This window comes from Choristoneura fumiferana, chromosome 24 (genome assembly GCF_025370935.1).
Source record: "Choristoneura fumiferana chromosome 24, NRCan_CFum_1, whole genome shotgun sequence".
Lineage (NCBI taxonomy): Eukaryota > Metazoa > Arthropoda > Insecta > Lepidoptera > Tortricidae > Choristoneura > Choristoneura fumiferana.
Genome location: NC_133495.1, coordinates 5,447,888 through 5,469,030, shown reverse-complemented (window position 1 = coordinate 5,469,030; position 21,143 = coordinate 5,447,888). Strand labels below are relative to the sequence as shown.

The 21,143-nt window shown below is 37.5% G+C and overlaps 1 protein-coding gene across 1 annotated transcript; it reads right to left on the bottom strand.

Annotated features, from left to right (window-relative positions):
* Nucleotides 1-9,644: 9,644 nt before the first annotated feature.
* Nucleotides 9,645-18,749, bottom strand: LOC141441921 (uncharacterized). The gene is made up of 5 exons (XM_074106813.1): nucleotides 18,039-18,749; nucleotides 17,747-17,843; nucleotides 17,076-17,162; nucleotides 16,301-16,387; nucleotides 9,645-9,756 (listed from the first exon to the last, which is right to left on the bottom strand). Exons 1-5 carry the CDS (start codon nucleotides 18,049-18,051, stop codon nucleotides 9,645-9,647), a joined length of 396 nt encoding a protein of 131 aa, XP_073962914.1. The 5' UTR covers nucleotides 18,052-18,749.
* Nucleotides 18,750-21,143: the final 2,394 nt, after the last annotated feature.

Here is a 21,143-nt window from a genome sequence, read left to right as displayed (position 1 = left end):
CTGGATTAAGTGTAACTTGTAGCTTTGTGAAAAGGGCCACTGATAACAATTTACGGAGGTCTTAATTTAAAACAAGTAAATACCTTTTGCTTTATTCCTATTGTTACACAGATAAAACTACTTAAAAAGAGAAGGCGTTGAACATTAAAACTCTTTAAACTAAAAACAATTACTTTGCTCACCTGCGACCACACTTGTAAGATAGAGCTAAGTCTATGCGACAAATGAACGTTTTCGTGTTTTGTGTTTATTGTGTTCAGCGTTGCATGAAAACATATATTTGTCGCCTGACGTAGCTATCTTGATCACACGTGGTCACGGGTGGGCAAAGTAATTGTTTTCAGTAGATACCTATGGACCTCCGCGATGTAACGTCTGAGTCAATCAATAATTTAAAACTCTTTTGTTATTTATTGTCTCAATAAAACTTTTATGTTATTTATTTTTATTGATCTACCGTTTCTCAATCAGACGCAAGACTCATCATAGTTATTTAGTTCTAGAAGAATTAACTTTTTAGTTGCAAATATCAATCATCGTTTTGAATAAGTATTTTGTATGTATACTTTAATTTTAAGTCAGTCTTTGTTGTGAAGAAGTGTAGGATATTTATTTTTTAACTCGTCACATTCTGCGCGTTTCGGGGTTTTTTTTTCATGTTTAATATGTTCTTTAAAATGTTTGGTCACGATATTTTTCTGTTCAGCTGTCCAAGGAACAAGTGTTCTCTTTTTTTTTTGTGGAAGTCTTGTCCGTTAAATCTTTCAAAGGAAGTTGTTTAGGAATTTGCGATGAATCTTCTTCGTCATTTTGCGATGAGCCTTCTTCTTCTAATTCGAAATCAATAACTTCATGATTCTCTATTTCGGTTCCTTTAATCTCTTCATCCATTTCTAAGTCTATTTTGTCCAAAGCTTTACCCTGATACATATCTGCTTTTCCATCTTCCATTAACAGTAACAGTTTAGAGATTTTTGCTGTCTGGTAAACGTCACTAGGTAGTCTATAATTGTTTTTATGAACGCTTAACGTGTGACCCATAAACGTAGCTAATTGTTCGAGCTCTGTATCAGTCATAGCAAATAATTGAGTCATTGTTGCCAAATGTTTCCGAAGACGCGTAGCCGTCAAAGCCCTATAATTTTTAGCTCCGCATACTTTTGCGTACTTTTCTAATATTTTGTAGTCACAAACAGCTATCCCTCCTGCCTTCACGAACAGTAAATTATTGTCACTTCCGATATACATGTCCCTCACTGATAATATTTTTTTGATGTCATCTTGAATTTCAGTAGTGAATAGAACTGGTACTGGTCTACCTCTTTTACCCCGGATAACAATTCTTTTCAATTTATCTACCAATATCCTTTCCGTTGAAGAAAGAACTTTGTCAAATTCCTCGTATTTATTGCTATCATTCCCGTAATCATTGTAATAGCTTAATTTGACACGCTGTAATTCCCCGGGCCTGCGTCTATGGAGAAGGAGCACGCGACAGTATGTATGTAGACTCTACCAAATTATTAAAAGCATCAATATATCGTATATATCGTAATCTAGTACCCATACTACAAGCTTTGCTTAGTTTGGGCCTTGTTCGATTTGTGTAAGATTGTCCCCAAATATTTATTTATTTATAATAAGGTAGGTAGGTAGGTAGATGTTAATAACTCACAAAATAAAACAAAGTAGGTATAATGCTGTTAAATTATTATTGTATGTTCTCAATTTTTTTTTTTTATGGCTACGAGAACATTAGCCAATGACAAAGTTAGGGAAACAGTTGTTATAATATGATAAGACGGTAATAGGATTACAGAAAAAGTTTAGGATCAGAAAGGATTGGAGTTAACGTGTAGGAGTTATATACGAAATAAAATTATAATTTGATATCATTTTTTTCTATGAATGATGCTAATATGGTATATATATCACTGGTATTAAGATACAATAAACAAATAATGGAGGTGGGAAAGGGAATTGGAATTGATTGGAGTTGAGAGAAAAGATCAGAGTGGTCGTAAAGCGAGCATGAGAAAAAGATGTGATTCAGGTCTCCATATTCTCCACAGGAGCATGTAGGGCTATCAACTATTTTAAACTTGTGTAAGTGCGCTGGAGTACACACATGGCCCAAACGTATCCTGCAGAGAACAGAAGTGGTCCTTTTGCTTAAAATAGTTTTGTGGAACCAAGGCTTATGTGGTAGAGACTCTTGAACAAGGCGATAATATTTCCCTTTAGATGAACTATCAATCCAGAGTCTATTCCATTCTTCATATAAAAATGATTTGGGTAGATTAGCCAGATCGTGACAGAAATTGACATATGGAAACGTATCTCCATCAACAATAGCCTCGTTTGCCAATTGGTCAGCTCTCTCATTTCCTAAAATTCCAACGTGACTAGGAATCCACGCAAAGACTACGCGGAGACCTTTTTTGGAGCATTTAAATAATCGATCTCTAATGTTGAAAACAATCTGGGACTGCTTGTGAGATTTAAACGGAAACTTTTCTAAAGACTGTTAAGAACTAAGGGAATCACAAAAAATTACAGTGTTTTGCAACTTTGATAAAAGAATATATTCGACTGCTTTTAAGAGACCGTAACATTCTCCTGTGTATACAGAAGATTCTGGAGGTAGTTTAATTTTTTGTATAATTTTATTTTGTGGATGGTAAACTCCTACACCGACACAAGTTGTATTTGAATGTTTAGAAGCATCGGTGAAAATATAATGCCAATTGTCCCATTTTTCATTGACTATACTATTAAATTTTACATTTTGATAAAATGTATTTTTATGAATATCCAACTTATATTCTACTTGTGGAGTTGTAAGAAGTGAATTATAGCTATATTGATACAAAGGCAGCAAATGGCTTCGATGAGTAGGTGCTATGATGTTGTTGTATCTTTTAAAACTTTTAACAAGACATGGTGCGTCTTTATATTTCCAGTAGGGAGAAGAAGATACTTTCTGAGATAGACTACAAATTTTATGGTATAGAGGATGGTATTTTAACTGAAGACTTCGGAAGAAGAACCTATCACTTAAATATTGCTGTCTTAAACTAAATGGTGGTTCGCTACATTCAACCTGCAAACAGTTTATGGGACTGGATTTCATTGCACCAGTTATGAGTCTTAAAGCTTTTGCCTGAATGTTATCTATTTTTTTTAATGACTTGACATAACTAGGATGCAATAGAAATGTTCCATAATCTAATACACTTCGTATTATTGCGTTATATAAAAGCCTCATCGTGAAGGGATGGGCACCCCACCACACTCCTGAGAGACATCTAAGGATGTTTAATTTTTTTTCGCATCTCTGTGCGATATATTCAAAATGAGAGAGGCCAGTTAATTTTGCGTCTAGTATAACTCCTAGAAATTTTACCTCATCTTTTACAGGTAGTAATAAATCATTATACACAATATTAACAGTAGGAGGAGTTCGTTTACGTGAAAATAGAACTACAGTGCTTTTGGATACTGATAGTTCCAGACCGTTTTCTCCCAACCAAATCTTAAAGTCATCTAATGCCGTACATAGCGACCCATTCATGTCGTCTATAGATCGTCCAGACACATAAAAAAGAAGATCATCCGCATATTGCAGTATATTAACATGCCTGTTCACTAATGGTTCTAAATCATATGTGTATATGTTATATAAAAGAGGGCTCAAAACAGAACCTTGAGGCAGACCTTTCCAAATTGTTCTGGCTACGTATTTATTTGTGCTTGGATCTATACAAAACTTAACAAATCGTTCACATAGCATGTTGATAATAAATTTAATCAATAAGGTTGGAACATTCAGCTGAATCAACTTTTTTTTCAAAATTGAAATATTTACATTATCATATGCACCTTTTATATCTAGGAAAGCTGCTAATATGGAATGGTTATTAGAAAAAGCTAATCGAATATCTGTGGTAAAGATGCTAAGACTGTCAAAAGTGCATTTACCTTTCCTGAACCCAAATTGACTTTCTGATAGCAACTTATTATGTTCTAGAAACCATTCTAAGCGATTTTTAACCATATGTTCAGCTATTTTTGCTAAAACAGATGACAACGCTATGGGTCTGTAGGAAGACGGATCTGATTTAGGTTTGTTTGATTTCAGTAATAAGATTAAAATTTGTGTTCTCCGAGTCCGAGGAACAATCCCCGTTAGCATTACTTTATTGATCAGTGAGAGATAGTAAGTATTGTCATCAAGGTTTGACAAGAAAGAATATGGGATTCCATCTTCACCTGGTGCTGAATCTTTAATAGTTGAAAGAACCCCTTTTAATTCACACAATGTAAATGGAGAGTTCAGATTATGATCAGTAGGATTAATATTGCTATTTGTTGCAGGTGATAGTAAGGGAGGATGCAAGACAAATTGTTCAGGAGCGGAAGCTGGTGCCAAACAATCCATAATTTGTTCTGCTAAATTATTATTTATTTTTGGTTGTTGATTGTCATTAAAAGCGGATCTAAATTTTCTAATATTTTGCCATACAATAGAGGGTTTTGTACCAGGGCAAATAGACAAACAGAAACTACGCCATCTTTCAAATTTCTTTTTCCGTAGTAATTCCTTAGTGTCATTGGCTACCTTTAGGTAATTATCAAAATTATAGTCTGTCATAGACATACAATATTGTCTTTCAGCCTCCTTTCTTTGTTTAACTGCAAGGGTGCAATCTTTATCCCACCATGGTGGCGATGGTATTATGCTTTTTCCACAACTTTTTAGGGGAAAAGTTTCGTCAGCAGCTTGTATCAGTGCCTTAGCTATGAATTCAGAGCAGTCTGAAGTATTAGTAGAATTTATTTCTGGAACATTACGCATTGCCTGACTTACTTTTTCTCTGAATGACATCCAATCAGCGTTTGTTAAATTATATTTTTGACGTGGTTGTCTTACCACCCTAATAGGTTTGTTATATGGGAAAGTGACCACCAATGGGTAATGGTCACTACCATATGTGGATTCCATAGGACACCAGGAAAGGAGTGATGCTAGATCAGGTGTACAAATAGATATATCTGGTGAGCTTGTTGATCTGGCAAGGCGAGTCGGGGCACCAGTATTTAATACACACAGATCATGAGAAGTTAGTAGATCTAGTAACTGTTCTCCATAATAATCAGTTGTGTTACAACCCCATAACTGATTGCGACAGTTGAAGTCGCCTAAAAGTATGAATGGTTTTGGAATAAAATTAATGATCTGATTGATTTCATGAAAAATTTGGTTACTTGGATGGGAATAATATACAGATATGTAACAGATATTATTTACAGTCACAGCACAAATTGAAAGGTCATTACTGTGTAAAGGTAGGGTTACAGGAGTAAAAGAAAATAGATTGTTGATAAGTATGGCAACTCCACCATACCCATCAGGTCTATCCTCACGAACACAGGAGAAACCTGGGATTTTGAGAACAGAATCCCGTTTAAGCCATGTCTCTTGAAGACAGATAACAAAGGGGTCAAGTTTGTTAATAATATAAATTAGGTCTTGTTTTTTAGGTATTAAGCTCCGGCAATTCCACTGAAGCGCTTTGGCTCTGTGGGCCATTATTATATTTTGATATATTGTATAGTGTGTCAATAATTGCTGCAGCGTTGGACGGTGATACGATGTTAGATTGTGATAATAATTGAATAATTAACTAAATGATGTCTGAGATTTGCATATTTTCCTTATTATTGTTTGCATTGTGAATGGGTTTATGTTCTGATATGACTGGATTTCTAACAATATTAGCATGGGCATGATAGTCATACCCCTTTGAAAGCTTTGGTGGTGCCTTTGGTTTCAGAAAAACTGTTTTCTTGTATGACACATTTTGTGAATTTGGTAAGTTTTGTGAGCTTGAGGTGTTTTGTGTATCTCTAGATGTATTTGGCAGTGGTGGAGAAGTGAGTAGGGCGTCTGCATATGATACCCTTGAAACTGGTGGGTGTATTTTAAGTGCTTCTATGTAAGAGATGCAACTTTTACTCATTGTTTCTTTAATTGCCTTTTGTCTGTCATATTCCAGACATTTTTTATCAATGGCTTGGTGGCATCCCTTGCATAGAATACACCAATACCTTTCCTCTTCCACATTGCAGTTGCTACCAGAGTGGCCTTGGCCGCACTTGTAGCATCTTGGAGTAGACCGACATTGGTTTTTTACATGCCCAAATCTACAGCAATTATAACATTGTATAGTGGGGTATATATATAGCTCTACAGGAAGAGCAGCGTAACACATGTAAACCCGGGTGGGGAGGGTTCGACCATCGAAAGTTGCAACAATAGTACCTGTGTTAACATATTGATTAGTACCATCTATACCAGCTGTAACCTTCCTTTTCAATCTTCTCAACTTTATAATTGGGCCAGACCCAATTGGTACATTAATGTTGGCTATGACTTCATCATCTGACCAATCAGAAGGGACACCCCTTATAACGCCTAAACGTGTAACGTTAAACGTGAGTATAAAGGCTTTGTACTTTTAATTTGTTAAAATTTTGTTGGATAAGAACATATTAGCATCGTTGAAATTTGCAAATTCCATACTAATCCTGTTCCTACCTATGCGTTTCAAGGTACCATTAACAATACCATTAATATTGTATCGTTTCAAAAAACGACCAAATGTAACTGGGTGGAGAATAGTGGCATCATTTGCATTTGATGTTTCTTTTTGGACATGGATTATGTATGGTGATAAATCAGTCTTTACGTATAGAGAGCGACCAACCGGCATACGAGTAGTAGTATCGGTAGTATTATTACTGATGTTTAGATCATGATTGTAATCATTTAGTACACTGTGTTGGGGAGTCTGATAATTTACTTTCACATCTTTTTCAGTTATTAAACATTGACAATCATTTTGTGCATCTTTAATACCCCCTTTCCTTTTTCTTTTATGACACAGATTGCATTTCACTAAGTCGTTTTCGTTTAAGTAAATTTTGTTCAGATGTGGAGCAGTCTGTGTCCATAGACGACTCCAATGCGTCAACTAATACATCAATAGATGATTGAAGAGGAAATTCTGTCCCTCCTCCAGGGTCGGGCGGATCGCCCATATTTACAAGTTAATAAAAAATTACTTACCAAAGTATATACACTGTAACTATTTACAACTATACATATAATACAAATTAATTGAGGTAAATATATACACTTTAATCTACTTAACAACAATCCTTAGCTGATTATAATTATAATTTCAAATTTCACAAAAAACCGCGTCCTCTTCTCACGAAGTTTCCCGCCCTTTCAATGTTCTCAATTACCTATTGAAGGTCATTTTTGCTAATTTCCAATTTACCCTCATGACTAAAGTAATGGCAGAGTCTTTCTCTTATCTGTTTGGCATCATTAGTTGAATTTCGGGTAGGAGTGGGTTCCAAATCGGTCAATTCAATATCAGTAGCTTTTGTAACTTTCCAGTTTGATGCCAAGTAGCGACGGGATTTGGTTTTCATTAAGTAGTTATGTAAATAACAGCAAGCCGTTACTATGGTTGAGGCTTTTCGTGGCTCAAAGCATATTGCCTTTTGAAATACACCGATTTTTTTTGTTATTATACCAAAAGCACCTTCAATAACTGATCTAGCTCGTGACAGCCGCCTGTTAAATTCTTTTCGCTCATTATTATTGATACATGCACTTTGTGGATATGGCTTCATTAAATTTTTCCCTACTGCAAAAGCCTCATCAGATATAAAAACAAAAGGAAAACTTTCGGTTGTGTATGGCAATGGCGATGGTTCTGGTATATCTAATTCGCCTTTACTATAGAGATCCCAGAATTTTGTGTAAAATAGGACACCACCATCCGATACTCGACCATTCGCACCAACGTCAATCATTATGAATTCCTTATTTGCATTTGCCAGTGCCATCAAGACGATACTAAAGTGACCTTTATAATTAAAATAAAGTGACCCTGAGTGTTCTGGTCTTTGGATCTTGACATGTTTACCATCCAAAGCTCCCAAAGAATTCCAAAATTGATATTTATCACCAAAATCAGCGGCAATTCTTTTCCATTCCTCTTTTGACGGCTTCTGAAATGGAAAAAAATAGTAGAAGTTAATATAGTACGTTTTCTTTTTTCAGGCTAGTGATGATAATCAAAATGAAGCTGAATCTGATCAAGCTCAAAAAGAGCAAGAAGTTGCTGCGACTATTTCTTCATTCGTGGCAGCCCCACAACCACCCGCAAGACCGCCTCCTCTTAGTTCCAAGAAAAGTGTCCTTAAAACACAAAATGAATTACTGGAACGAGCATGCAATTATTTATCAGAACCCCAAGTTAGTGGTGCTCGTTCAATAGCATTTGACTGGGCAGAAACGTTAGAACGACTGACCCCTACTCAAAGATTATATGCCAAGAAGGCCATTAATGATGTGCTATTTGAAGCGGAATTGGGAAATTTGCACAGATACTCAGTTCAAATAAATGTAACATCAACCCCTTCACCTGCACCATCTCCCTTTTGCCCATTTCCACCTGAATCATCTTCCTACTCACACACAACATCTCTCGAGTACATCCAAAGCCCTGTCACAGCTTCTCCCGCACAATCTCCCAACTATATCCAAACCCCAGTCACAGCTCCTCCCGCGCATTCTTCCAACAACATCCAAACCCAAGCCAGAGCTTCACCCGATCAATCACCCATCTACATTCAAACCCCTGTCACATCTCCCACGCATTCTTCCAACAACATCCAAACCCAAGCCAGAGCTCCTCCTGCACAATCACCAATCTATATTCAAACCCCTCTCACAGCACAATCACGCATCTACACCCAAACCCAAGCCAGAGCTCCTCCCGCACCCCCTGTCACAGCACAATCACGCATCTACACCCAAACCCAAGCCGCAGCTCCCGCACAACCTCCGGTCTACACTCTTCACATTCCGTCCCCATCTTCTATGTCTCAAGACAGCGAATATACAGCTGGTTCGTTATTCGCTCAATTTGAAGCGGAATAATAATATGATGATTAAATTAGTAACCTAAACAATTACATAGTGTCATTTTAATTACATTGTTTTAAGCAAAATAATAAAAATTATTAATAAATCGTTTTTTTTTACTTACCCTTATATAAGGCTGTAGGACATAAATTAATACTTCGCATGTCTGAATAATTGACTGACTGATGGCAGCAGGTGACATTACTGCAGAATATTTAAGATCTTTAATATTCCTTCCAGTAGCAAGGTATCGTAAAGTGACAGCTAATCTTTCTTCGGCGGATATTGCTTTCCTCATACAGGTATCTTGTTTTTCCAAATATGGTTTGACCATTTGCAACAGATGATCGTAGCAGGCTTCTTTCATTCGATAGTAATTTTGGAAGTCTTCTTCTTCATCCTGTTGTCGTATTTCATTTAATAAATTAAGATGCGTGTAATGTTCTCTTTTTTGTAGCCAGGTTTTCATCCATCGCTTCCTTTTTACGCGTTTCTTGAGCAGTAAAGCGATAATTATAATAGCACAGGCTCTTTTTTTCTTCAAAATATCCATGGCTTGGCAGGATCAGGTGACTCACTTGACTGTCGTCTTCACTTTACAAATGCTGACTACGTAAGTTTTATCAGTCTGCTGTCAGTCTAGACTGAGCGTGTAACTGTGTTTTTCATCCATCATTCTGGCATCAGTCTTAGCCGGACCAAACTGATGGACTGAACTGACGCCAAACTGATCGTGTAACCCTTGTCTTACGGGATAAAATATCGATCATATCATAATAACTGTTTAACAGCGCCATCTAGTTCATTTCTTGTGAACACTTAACAAAATCGCCAACTCTTGTGTTCAAACGATTATAGAACGTAAGGTGTCCATCCATTTAATGCAGGCCATTGTACATGGGACGTATTACGAAACCAGAACGAAAAAAAGGAGCACACACAGCAGATGCAATGCAAAGGCAATTGACTTAGTACGAGGTGGGATGAGTATTCGTAAGGCCAGTAAAAAATGCCAACTTCGTTATCCCACTGTTAAGACTGTACGTGAAAAAAGTGTCCACGGCAACGAATCAGACCATACGACTGACGCCAAACTACGAAGTAAATAAAATATTTACTGCAGAAGAAGAGGAGCTATTGAAATATATTGAACACTGTGCTGGCCTATTCTACGGCCTCACTGCTAAAGATTGACGACGCATTGCGTATCAAATGGCCAAAGCAAACAACCGTATAACATGCCCCAGTCATGGATACGTGAAGAAATGGCTGGATATGAATGGCTTCGTGCATTTTGAAGGAGACATACTCAAATTTCTCTCAGGAAACCTGAAGCTTGCAGCTTGGCGAGAGCTACTGCTTTTAATAAGCACAACGTAGTTTTTTTATTAAAGAATTTGAAAAACTGCCATGGAAAGACATCCCAGCTTTGCAGATGGAACTAGACTTTATAATCTAGACGAAACTTCCACGACAACTGTCCAGCGACCAGGAAAAGCCTTAGCACCGAAAGGCACCAATGTATTAAAAGTTACAAGTGGTGAGAGGGGTACCAACGTCAACGCGATGGGACAAGCCATTCCTCCAGCTATGGTATTCCCGAGGAAAAACTTTAAGGAACACATGATACATGGAGCACCACCAGGTACATTGGGTTTGGCTGCACCGACTGGGTGGATGAATGCAGATATTTTCGTGGATGTTATGAAGCATTTTATTAAACATGTCTCGGCTTCTAAAGATAATCTGCACTATTGCTGATGGATAACCATGAAAGCCATCTCTTGATAGAAGCAATTGATATTGCGAAATCTTCAGGAGTTTATTTTGACCTTACATCTACATACGACTGCAAAGATGCAACCGTTGGACGTTGGATTGAATGGCCCTTTTAAAACGTATTACTTTTAAAACAGTAGACTCCTGGTTGTTGACACATCCCGGGCAATCTCTAACTATTTATCATGTGGCGGAGTGCGTTGGTCAAGCATATTTTAAAGCTATGACTCCTAAAAATATAGTAAATGCATTCAAAAATGTGGGATATTTCCATTCGACGACTGTATTTTTACAGAAATTGATTTCATGTCCAGCAGTGTAACGGATAGGCCACGTGAATCAACCTCAAACGACGTACAAAATGATCCAGAAGAAGTGCAAAGATATGCTATATATAGATAGCTAGTCAGTCAGTCAGTCAGTTTCTTCTTTTATATATATAGATAAAGGGTTATTGAACTTCATGAGACTGATTTGTATGTGCCACTAAATAATAAGTATAATATAACTAAACTTTATAGATCTCGTTAGCGATTTGTTCTAAATAGTATTATTGGAGAATTTTGTTTTTGACATACTCCGAAAACTATTGATAGTGTGAAGGCAAAAAGGCAAACCAATAAAAGTTAAATAAAAATTACAAATTATGAAACAAAATTAAAAAATAAAACTACATACAAAATAAATTATAATCAATTTGTGGCTTACCTACAGATAAATGAGGTGTGTTCCGCTCGGAGTGAGTTTGCCGATTGACGACGATGGCAATTTATAGGCCTTATATGCTACAAAATGCGAATCGTATCATGCCGTCCCGCTCTCGCTAATAGTATTTAACAGAAGTACTCTCCTGGAAGATCCTAGCAAAGACTCCATTTTTATCTTTAAGAGTCCGCAGCAAGTAGCGCTCAACTCCGCGTTGAGATCACGCGCTAACGCTTTAAAATGTTGTTGTTTCACCTAGAGTAAGACAGGGCGCTAGAAAGAAAGCAAGAGCGCGCTAGCGGGAAGGCGGAGCTAGAGACATGTCACAGTAACAATATTGCAGTAAAATATCTTCATACAATGGTGAAATTATTGCAGTATCTAAGTAGAATATAACAGTAGAACATCTCCAGACCAAGATTATAATATATACAGCGCGGGAGGGCAGCTACCGGCTAGGATATTATTTGGCGTTCCAAAAACGTAAATGTACATTACACTACACATTACGCTGTAAAACTTTTACTGCCCATGGTGAGTACACAATTTTACGTCTTCACCTTGCCAGAAAGTGGGTTTTACCATACGCATAGCGGGCGGTAAAACTCACATTATGGCCAGGTGTGGCGTAATAGTACATTATGTCTTAAGGGCGGTTAATAAGAAATTACGAACGAGAGTATTAGAAGCTCAAAGTCAAAGACTGAGGACTAGGTCGATGTTCATAATTATAGTACCGCCCGTGCGACTTACAATGTTTTCATCACATTTGCGAGTAAAATTGTATATGTGTAAAAGAAAAATATTATTGTTACAAAAATTGCCGATACCGCTGGTGCAGTTCTTGGCAGCGCCAGCTACCAGCCGCCCTCCGCCTCCCGCAGCATGTGCCTGACATGCGTGCACGAGGTCCTCCTGCTAGTCGTGCAGAACCTGCGCGCGCAGCAGTATTAGTACGCGCAACAACTCATAACGCCAAAAAAAGGCCCTTAGGTTTTATTAAGGACTGCAACCAAGTTAGCCTGCAGCTTACGACACTGTTTACGAGCAAGTGTGATGAAATAGTATATTGTACAACAAAAGCATAAAACGAGCAATTTTACCCGAGACGTTCATATAGCCACCCGAGCCACGGCGAGGGTGGATAGAAACGTCGAGGGGAAAATGGGCTCAATGCTAGAGTTTTACACTCTGCTTTTCACTTCGCTTGCGAAGAAATGAAATAGCAATAGTAAAAATAAATGTTCACTTATTTTGTACCTTTTATTTTTCATGCTTTACTATATTAGTTTTATTGATTTATTTTCATCGATTTGATTGATTTTTAGGTGTAAAAAAATAAAAAAATATGTAGAAACTCTTTTGTTTGTGGTTTCACACCTTGATTGCCTTGACCTTAGACGAAGATTCTACTTTATGCACTAGAGCATAAAAAGTTATTGTATGTTGCCTAGATGCAGCATGAACACGCACTTTACGAGCATGAGAAGTGAAATAGTCGATTGTACAACAAGAGCATAAAACGAGCCATTTTACGACGTTTACGATTTTAAGACGTTCGTTCCGGTACGGCGAGGGTGGATAGACACGTCGAGGGAAAAATGGGTTTAATGCTCGAGTTTTACACTGCTTTTTACTTCGATTAATTCGAGGAAATAGCAACAGTGGAAACAATGGTTCACTTACTATGTTTCTTTTATTTTTCATGAATTACTATATACATAATTCTATTTTTTTATTTTATTGATTTATTTTGATTGATTTGGTTAATTTTTAGTTTTATATAAATAAATAAAAAAGTTAAAAACTTTCTGTTTGTGGCTGGTTGACACCTGATTAGCTTGGTCTTAGACAAAGATTTTATTTTATGCACTAGAGCATAAAAAGTCATTTTATGTCGCTTAATCTCAGCATAAAAACGAACTTTACGAGCATGAGAAGTGAAAAGTATAATATCTATAGACTACAACATCAACTTGATTGGACACATTGAAGATTGGGTGTATTGAATAAAATAAAAAAAGTCATACAATATTGTGTTTTATTTTTTAATACATACAAGTATGAAAATTCGCTTATTTTTAAGAACTCTCTCGTATCGGTAACTTTCTAGGTAGACGCGGATCTATAATTTCAGGTAGTATGCATTCCATGTAAAATTTTCTCAATTTATTTAATATGCTCTCCCAGAATCCTGTATCCTTTTCGATTTTTTCGAATAATATGCCTTTTGGAGTCCACACCACGAAGATACAGTATCTTTTTTTTGTAATATTTAACTGACCTTGTACTTGATAAAAGTAGTTGTGATTTTGCTTCAGTTTTATTTTCTGAGGATCACTTTCGTCCAACACACAGAAAGTAATTTTTTTCTTTAAAATAGCTTCTGTTGGCGTCATATTTGCCGCCGAAGCTGGGCATTTGATCTCCACAATTGTTTCTTCGTCTATGACTCCGTCGGGACTCGCGCCTAAATACTGGTGTTCCTCGAGGATGTATAACCCACAAGGTGATACTTGCACTCCTAGTGCAGCTTCAGTCTCTTTTAAAGCGATGGGCTCATTCTCATTGCCGTATCTAGTAGCATCGCTACCTTTAAAATTGCTATATAAGAGTGTTTTTATAATATTTTTACACGACGTGGCAGCTCTTCTCTTACATATTTGACCAAACACTGACGCAGTAAGGCGTATTTTTCGTTGTTTGATCCATTCAGGGTTCGTTGCCTGCCCAACGGTATCTTTTTGGATATTTTCAAGTTCTATTTTACTTTTTGAAAAGTCTGCTAAGAGTGCTTGTTTTCTTTTTTCGTAGTGCTCAACTTCCATATCTGGTTCTTTTTCGATATCACCGTAATGTTCATCGGGTCCTGCGATACGTTTTCTTCGTTTTGATTTTTTGTCTTGGCTTGATTTTCTTTTCGCCTTTTCTGCCTGCCTCTTCTCATACTTCTGCGTGTAAGTCCCCAGTTCTTCATTTTTTGTTAATACTTTACTCATGGTTGCTACAAGACTCCCGGTGTTTCTTTTTGTAGCAGCTGCGTAGCAACGGGACTCATAAGATCCACGAAGGGAGTAATTTATTCGTTTGCCTCCTATAAATTTTGCGATTAGTGCATTAAACTGCTCAACAATATTGTTTGTTTGCCCCATAAGGAGACTTTCGGCATTGTTTAAAATAGGACTTATAGCGGTGTATATGTCATACCACAAGCCACAATCTTTCATTTGGCCTATGAAGTTTTCTTCGCCTGGTTTCGGGCCATTACAAAAATATGTTTTGCAGTTGGCATGCTCACCAAAAACGTGGCAAGGCCCGTTTCGTAGGTCTTTTTTTAATTCATTTACTTTCTCAGTAAAAGTTTTCCCTTCCATTTTCGAAGAAAAGTCTATTGCTCCTTTAATTGCCTTTCGTAGTCGCAATATGTTATCATTTAGGCATTTCCTCATGATAATAGGGACAGGTCCTTGTTTATTTTCAGTTTTTTTTGTCAAATTTCTCAATTTAGTGCAATAATTTCGTAATAAATGATTACTGCATTCTATTTTGTGTATAGCAGTGGAGTGGCCATATGGCAATGCTTCGTTTAAAGCACTCATGACACTGCTATCGCCATCACCAATAAGTTTGGTGTATTTCAAGCCATGCATATTTATGCTGCATTTAAAACCTTCTACTACACCGTCGGCTTCCATTGCTGTGGAGCTACCAGACCAGTTTTTAAAACATTTATGTTTCTTGACCTCAATCTTTTTATTACTTGCAACAGCGCATACAGAGCAATAAGAATTCCGTATTCCTAAAAAGAGAACCTTTTTAGTTTCATACCCAATAATGCACGCTACCCCGGATAATGAATTATAATTGCTGGTACGATATGATCTTTTTCCCCACGATGCGTCCGCTACTACTGTGATGTAGGGAACGCCATCAGCGTCTACGTTTCCTTTTTCAATTGCCATTTGTTTTTCTTCGAGTCCTGCCTCAAACATGCTCTTCAAAGAGATATCTTTTAAAACATCCCCAAGCAACAAATTCTCTTTCCCAAATGTTTTCTCCGCTATACATGGCATATCTAAATGAGCGCAAAGCTCATCTAATTGGGAAAAGCCACTACCCGAACATACGACTGCTTGAACAACATTTTTATTAATTTTAGACTCTAGTTTTTCATTATTAAATGCTTCTTTTTTGCCACACATTTTGCATTTGAAAAGAAAAGTTGACTGGAATCCGATTCTCGACTCCTTCACAAAATCCATATCTTTAAAGCTGCAATTAAATGGACTATGATCCACAGCCTTCATTTGTTCAAATAAATATTGAACATTGAAAATTCGTCGACCTGTCATTTTACGTACGACTTCCTCATTGCTATCATGATCAAGTTCAATTTGTAATGATGGTGTCGAGGACGGAGTACTCGGACTCAAATTTCTGAAAGGAAAAAAAAAGTTACGTTATATTTATACCATGCAAGGTTAAATCAGAGTATACGGTGAAATAAAAATATTTGATACTGCATTATGAGGCGTACACTACTACAGAAAACTTCTAACGCCGGTGACGCTATGCAAAAAATACGTTTCGATTTTCGGTGCCATATTGTGCGCGCGACTACATTTTTAATACAAGCTTTTTGCTGACTGTACTTGCATTTTCATCCAAACTACTTTTCCGTACCAAATGTGGAAGAAGTGGGTCAAATTCAACTCGCAAGATTTTACCTGCACATACATTCATAGGTACATACATTGCAACTATTGCAAGGTAAAAGCTTGTAAAAATAATAATAAAAACACCAACCTGCTAAAATTTTGAAATTGAGGCGGAGGATCGGTATTGTTATCACTATCAGACTGCTCACTGGCATGCTCTCCGGTGCCAAGCGTACTGCACATGTAAAAAATACATACATAGTGAAATGACGTCAGTCGCCATTAGTCAAAGTAATAACAGAGACTACCAGAGGTAATACTTCGTTCGTAATACCTTACTTATCGCCCTTAATGAACAATGGGATATTATAGTGCTATGACCTGTATAAGTGAAATAACAGAAGTGCGGTGTACATCGATCAAGATAATAAACTGAAATCATCTTTAATAGCCGTGTCAATATAGGTACGAGTAGGTACTAGTCTCAGTGCAGTTGCAGTCAAGAGCGAAAATAAAACTACAAGTGAAAAACGTAAGTAGCTGTGAAATAAGTTTTTGGTAAAAAAAAAAATCTGTTCAAGCTTTTTTTTTTGCTGACTGTACTTTTTGTCGACTTTACTAGCATTGTTACCTATTAAACTACATCATACGAAATTTCAAGTCGATGCCATTAACCGTTGAAGAATTCCGTCCTGCGGAGACGATCCTGGCCGGACTACCAGGATGTCAGCTACCAGATTATTGTATTGTCACGCAATTCACATAAGTATACCAAATTTCAAGTCAATTCGACCACTGAAACTGAGTCAAATTCAACTCGCAGGATTTGAGCCTCACATACATACATACGAGTACATAGGTACATACATTGCAAGTTAAATAAAAGATTGTAAACTAGTAAAAATAATAATAAAAACACTAACCTGCTTAAATTTAGAGGTTGAGGTGGAGGATCGGTATTGTTATCACTATCAGACTGCTCACTGGCATGCTCTCCGGTGCCAAGCGTACTGCACATGTGAAAAATACATACATGGTGAAATGACGTCAGTCGCCATTAGTCAAAGTAATAACAGAGACTACCAGAGGTAATACTTCGTTCGTAATACCTTACTTACCGCCCTAATACACAATGTGCTATTACAGTGCTATGACCTGTATAAGTGAAATAACAAGTTTGTGTGGTGTACCTACGTCGTACAAAAATAATAAATAAAGGTACGAGTACGAAAATTCATTTTTAATACAAGCTTTTTTGCTGACTGTACTTTTTGTCGACTTTACTAGCATTGTTACCCAAACTACATTTATTTTGTACCTATACCAAAAACAAGTCGATAACATTGTAACAGTTGAAGAGTTCCGTCCTTCGGAGACGATTCTGGCCGGACTACCAGGATGTCAGCTACCAGATTATTGTATTGTCACGCAATTTACATAATTATGCAAAATTTCAAGTCAATCCGACTGCTAGAAGTTGGTCGAATGCAAGATTTGATTACAGACAAATATCGGGACAGGTGAAACTAAATAAAAGCTTGTAATAGAGGACAAGGAAGAAAAATCTTACGCTACTGTCCTAGTTATAACTTACCTATTAGGATTAATGTTTTCTTTTTTATGACGAGCCGGTCCTTTTTTTTTCCTACGAGCCGATAACCATAATCTTGTCTTCGATGATCTTTTCACTTCTGGAAACAAGAACATTAATAATTATTTTTTATGGGAGCGCCATAGTTCGCATAGGTACTCTTTTCTCTTTTCTAGTAAAACCATAATTATTTTTTGTCCAAATCATCGTTTGTCAGTATGCGAGCCGATATATGGACCCATTTTTTATAAGTACTTGGTAATATTGACTAAAATGCATCTAGGTAGGTACTTACCCTGTTTATCCATTTTTGTAACATAAAAATGCAAAGTCCATATAAGAAAGCCAAGGTCGTCGAACAGTATGTGCACACACACCACCAGTATCACCAAGAAATATCAAATCCGTTATCAGTCCAAGTCGTAAGTAGTTAGATCGCGTTTATGATACGAAGAGAATTCACCAAAATAATATTACGTAACTCTCGCGCACAGCTGACGAGTCACTACTAACGAGCGACGCACGCACACGCAGGGCCAGCGTAAACCAAGGACAAAGGGCGGCGCGTACCGCCCTCCCCCGTACCGTTCCCCCGCGCTAGAGTGATTCGCTGCAGATTCGCATAAAAAATGTATAGTTTTTTTACTGATTTTCGTAGTTTCGTTCTCATTTGAAAACCACAAAATCATTTCGGAAAAATGCTTTTTCTTATGAAACTACATAGTTTAGTCGATGCCGGAAATAGGTTTTGACTTCAATCTGAACTATATTTTGGCCGTAGTATTTAACCGAACTGCACAGGGTTTTTGGCTCTTAAAATGCAAAACTTGTACTCGTTCTATTTTCTTTGTAATACCATTTCAAGAGTCATAAACTAATTTCAGGCCTAGATATGCCTTATCTCATTGTATTTACAAAAAATCATGATGATGCTACTTGTTATTTTAAAATAAGGACGTAACTACGATTTGTATGGAGAATCAAGCTTGCTGCGGACTCTTAAGTCAGCTATTGGATGACAAACGAATTAGGATTTGCAAAACATATTTTAAAGCTACTCTTGATATAACAGATCGCCCCATCAGAACTTTTGTCGAGAAACATAAGAAGTTTGGAGCTCTGGAAGAGGATCGACGTGGTAAACACAAGAATCATCAAACAATAGACCCTGCCATTAATTAAAGACTCCGTTAGACAACACCTCCATTCTATTCCAAAAACTGAGAGCCACTACTGTCGGGCAGACACTAAACGAGTGTTCATCGATGGCGGAAAGACTGTAGCCGACTTGCACCGGGATTTTGTTGCTGATTGTAAATAGAAAGGTTTACCAAGTGCAAATTATATGATGTACTATCATATTTTTAACAAGGAAATAACATTTCATTTTTCCAGCCTAAGAAAGATCAGTGCGAGGATTGCATGCATATCTTTCGCCAATGCCTCCGAAGAAGATAAAGCTGACCTCAGGGAATACTATGAGTATGACCAACATACAAGTACAAAAATCTCCGAAGGGTAGAGACGAATACTAAACCGGAAGTGGGCAAACCGAAAAAAGGATACAGGAGTTACGATACGCCCACTTCAATGAATAATACGGTAACGCACAATACGGTAATATTATCAAAATTACCACCTTCTTCAGGTGCAGCTTGTCAGCATTCAATGCCTACTTTTCATCAAGTTAAATTGTCTATTATTATTATTATTATTATTATTTAACAAAATGACATCAAAGTCGTCTTCATTAAAGTGTAGGTAGGTACTGGTGGTACTGGCTAGAGTCATGGCTCTGCCTAGAGCGGTCAGCCCCACACCCAGTTGCTGTTGTGAAGACTCTAACTTTTCGTCTCTGTTTTTTGCTGCATCGGATATGGTCGAGTTTATTTCTGGGTTTAGCTTAGGACTTTGCAAAAAAGTGCAATTGCTTGGCACCAGCACCAATATCTGACACAACAAGCGTGCATAAATATCTGATACGACTCTATTTCTAGGGCTCTATTTATGTGGTAGATATTAATGCTGGTGACTGTACTTGGTATTGCTTTGTGATGGTGTCCTTTTCCTCCTTTCCTAAGCCTTTCTTCAATATAGGAGTACAACTGCTTTTCGTTTATTTCCGGGTCGAATTTGTTTGTTTCCTGTGCAGGATCTCCTAATACGAGTAAAATATCCGAGTCAATTACCTCGGTTTTTTCCTCGGTTGTTTCCGGCTCCCGGCACCTCTGTGTTGTTCTCGTTCGCCAACTGGGTTTTGGGGTGTCTGAGGTGTCCCTCCTCTATTGTAACGGTTCTCCCGTCTGAAAATGTACGGAAATTTTTATTATAACTTTATGTATCACGTACATAAGTGTAACATAAAAGCAGTCGTGTTGACTCCCGGTCAACCCCCGGGCCAAGTAATTCTCGTGTGTGTACAAGTATCGCGTGTGTACGTACACACCCAGAGTTTAACCCCCTTCAAGTTTTTCGGATCGGATGGCGTATCTCGACTTTTTATTCCTTCTCTAATCTTTTTAACTTCGTATAGCACCTTTCAAGTTATTCTTGGTGTGATCTCTTGTTTTTTCCCATTGTTGGAAAATAAAGCGTAAAAAAAGGAATGAATTTGACTGCTCTATTACAGGAACGAGGTTTGGAGTTATTCTAGACCCTTTTTTATACGCTCTGAACATTATGCGTATGTACTTCCTGGCGGATTAATTTAGGATACTTACTACATGGTAAACATACTTACATATTGAAAACGAAACACAGAATAGTATTTTCCGCAACTGTTGTATAAGTAAGGTCTTAAAACGCGAATTGGCTCGGGTTATGCAACGTTGTATACGATACTTTTTCTACTACTTTAAATCATCATCATCAGGCAGACTTCCATTTCTACACACACACTGGACTTGATATTACTCCAAAGGGTACTACTCTACAAAAGCGTAGGCACAGTAGATTTTCGTCAGTGAGTGCTTTCTTATGTCTTTTATCCACAGGATACAGCCAGCAGTTAGTTTTATACAAGATACAGCATGTACTTGACCACTTAAATGAGAAATTCCTCAAGCTGTATATTCCGAAGCAAAACATAGCCATAGACGAATCACTCTTCAAATGGCACGGTCGGCTCCCCTTTGCACAATAAATCGCCACAAAAGCTGCCAAAGTTGGCGTAAAAAGCTACGAGTTGTGCGAGTCCACGACATTTGTGGAGCTTTTTCGTCTGCACAGGAAAGGACGGGAAGACTACTGACGGCAAAGACAGACAGGACGAAAATGAACAGCCCGACAGTGACTTGACTGACGAACCTGTGGCAACTTCTGCGTCTTCGATGCTTCCACCTCCCAAGAACGCCACTGCACAGATTGTGCAAAGCCTTGCAAAGCCATTGCTGGGGTTGGG

Excerpts from the sequence above, each read along its gene's own strand:
- LOC141441921 (XM_074106813.1), bottom strand. Across the intron at positions 17,163-17,746 it reads GAAAACATTAATCCTAATAG|TACGCTTGGCACCGGAGAGC; the intron begins GTAAGTTATAAC and ends TCACATGTGCAG. Across the intron at positions 16,388-17,075 it reads CAACCTCTAAATTTAAGCAG|TACGCTTGGCACCGGAGAGC; the intron begins GTTAGTGTTTTT and ends TTACATGTGCAG.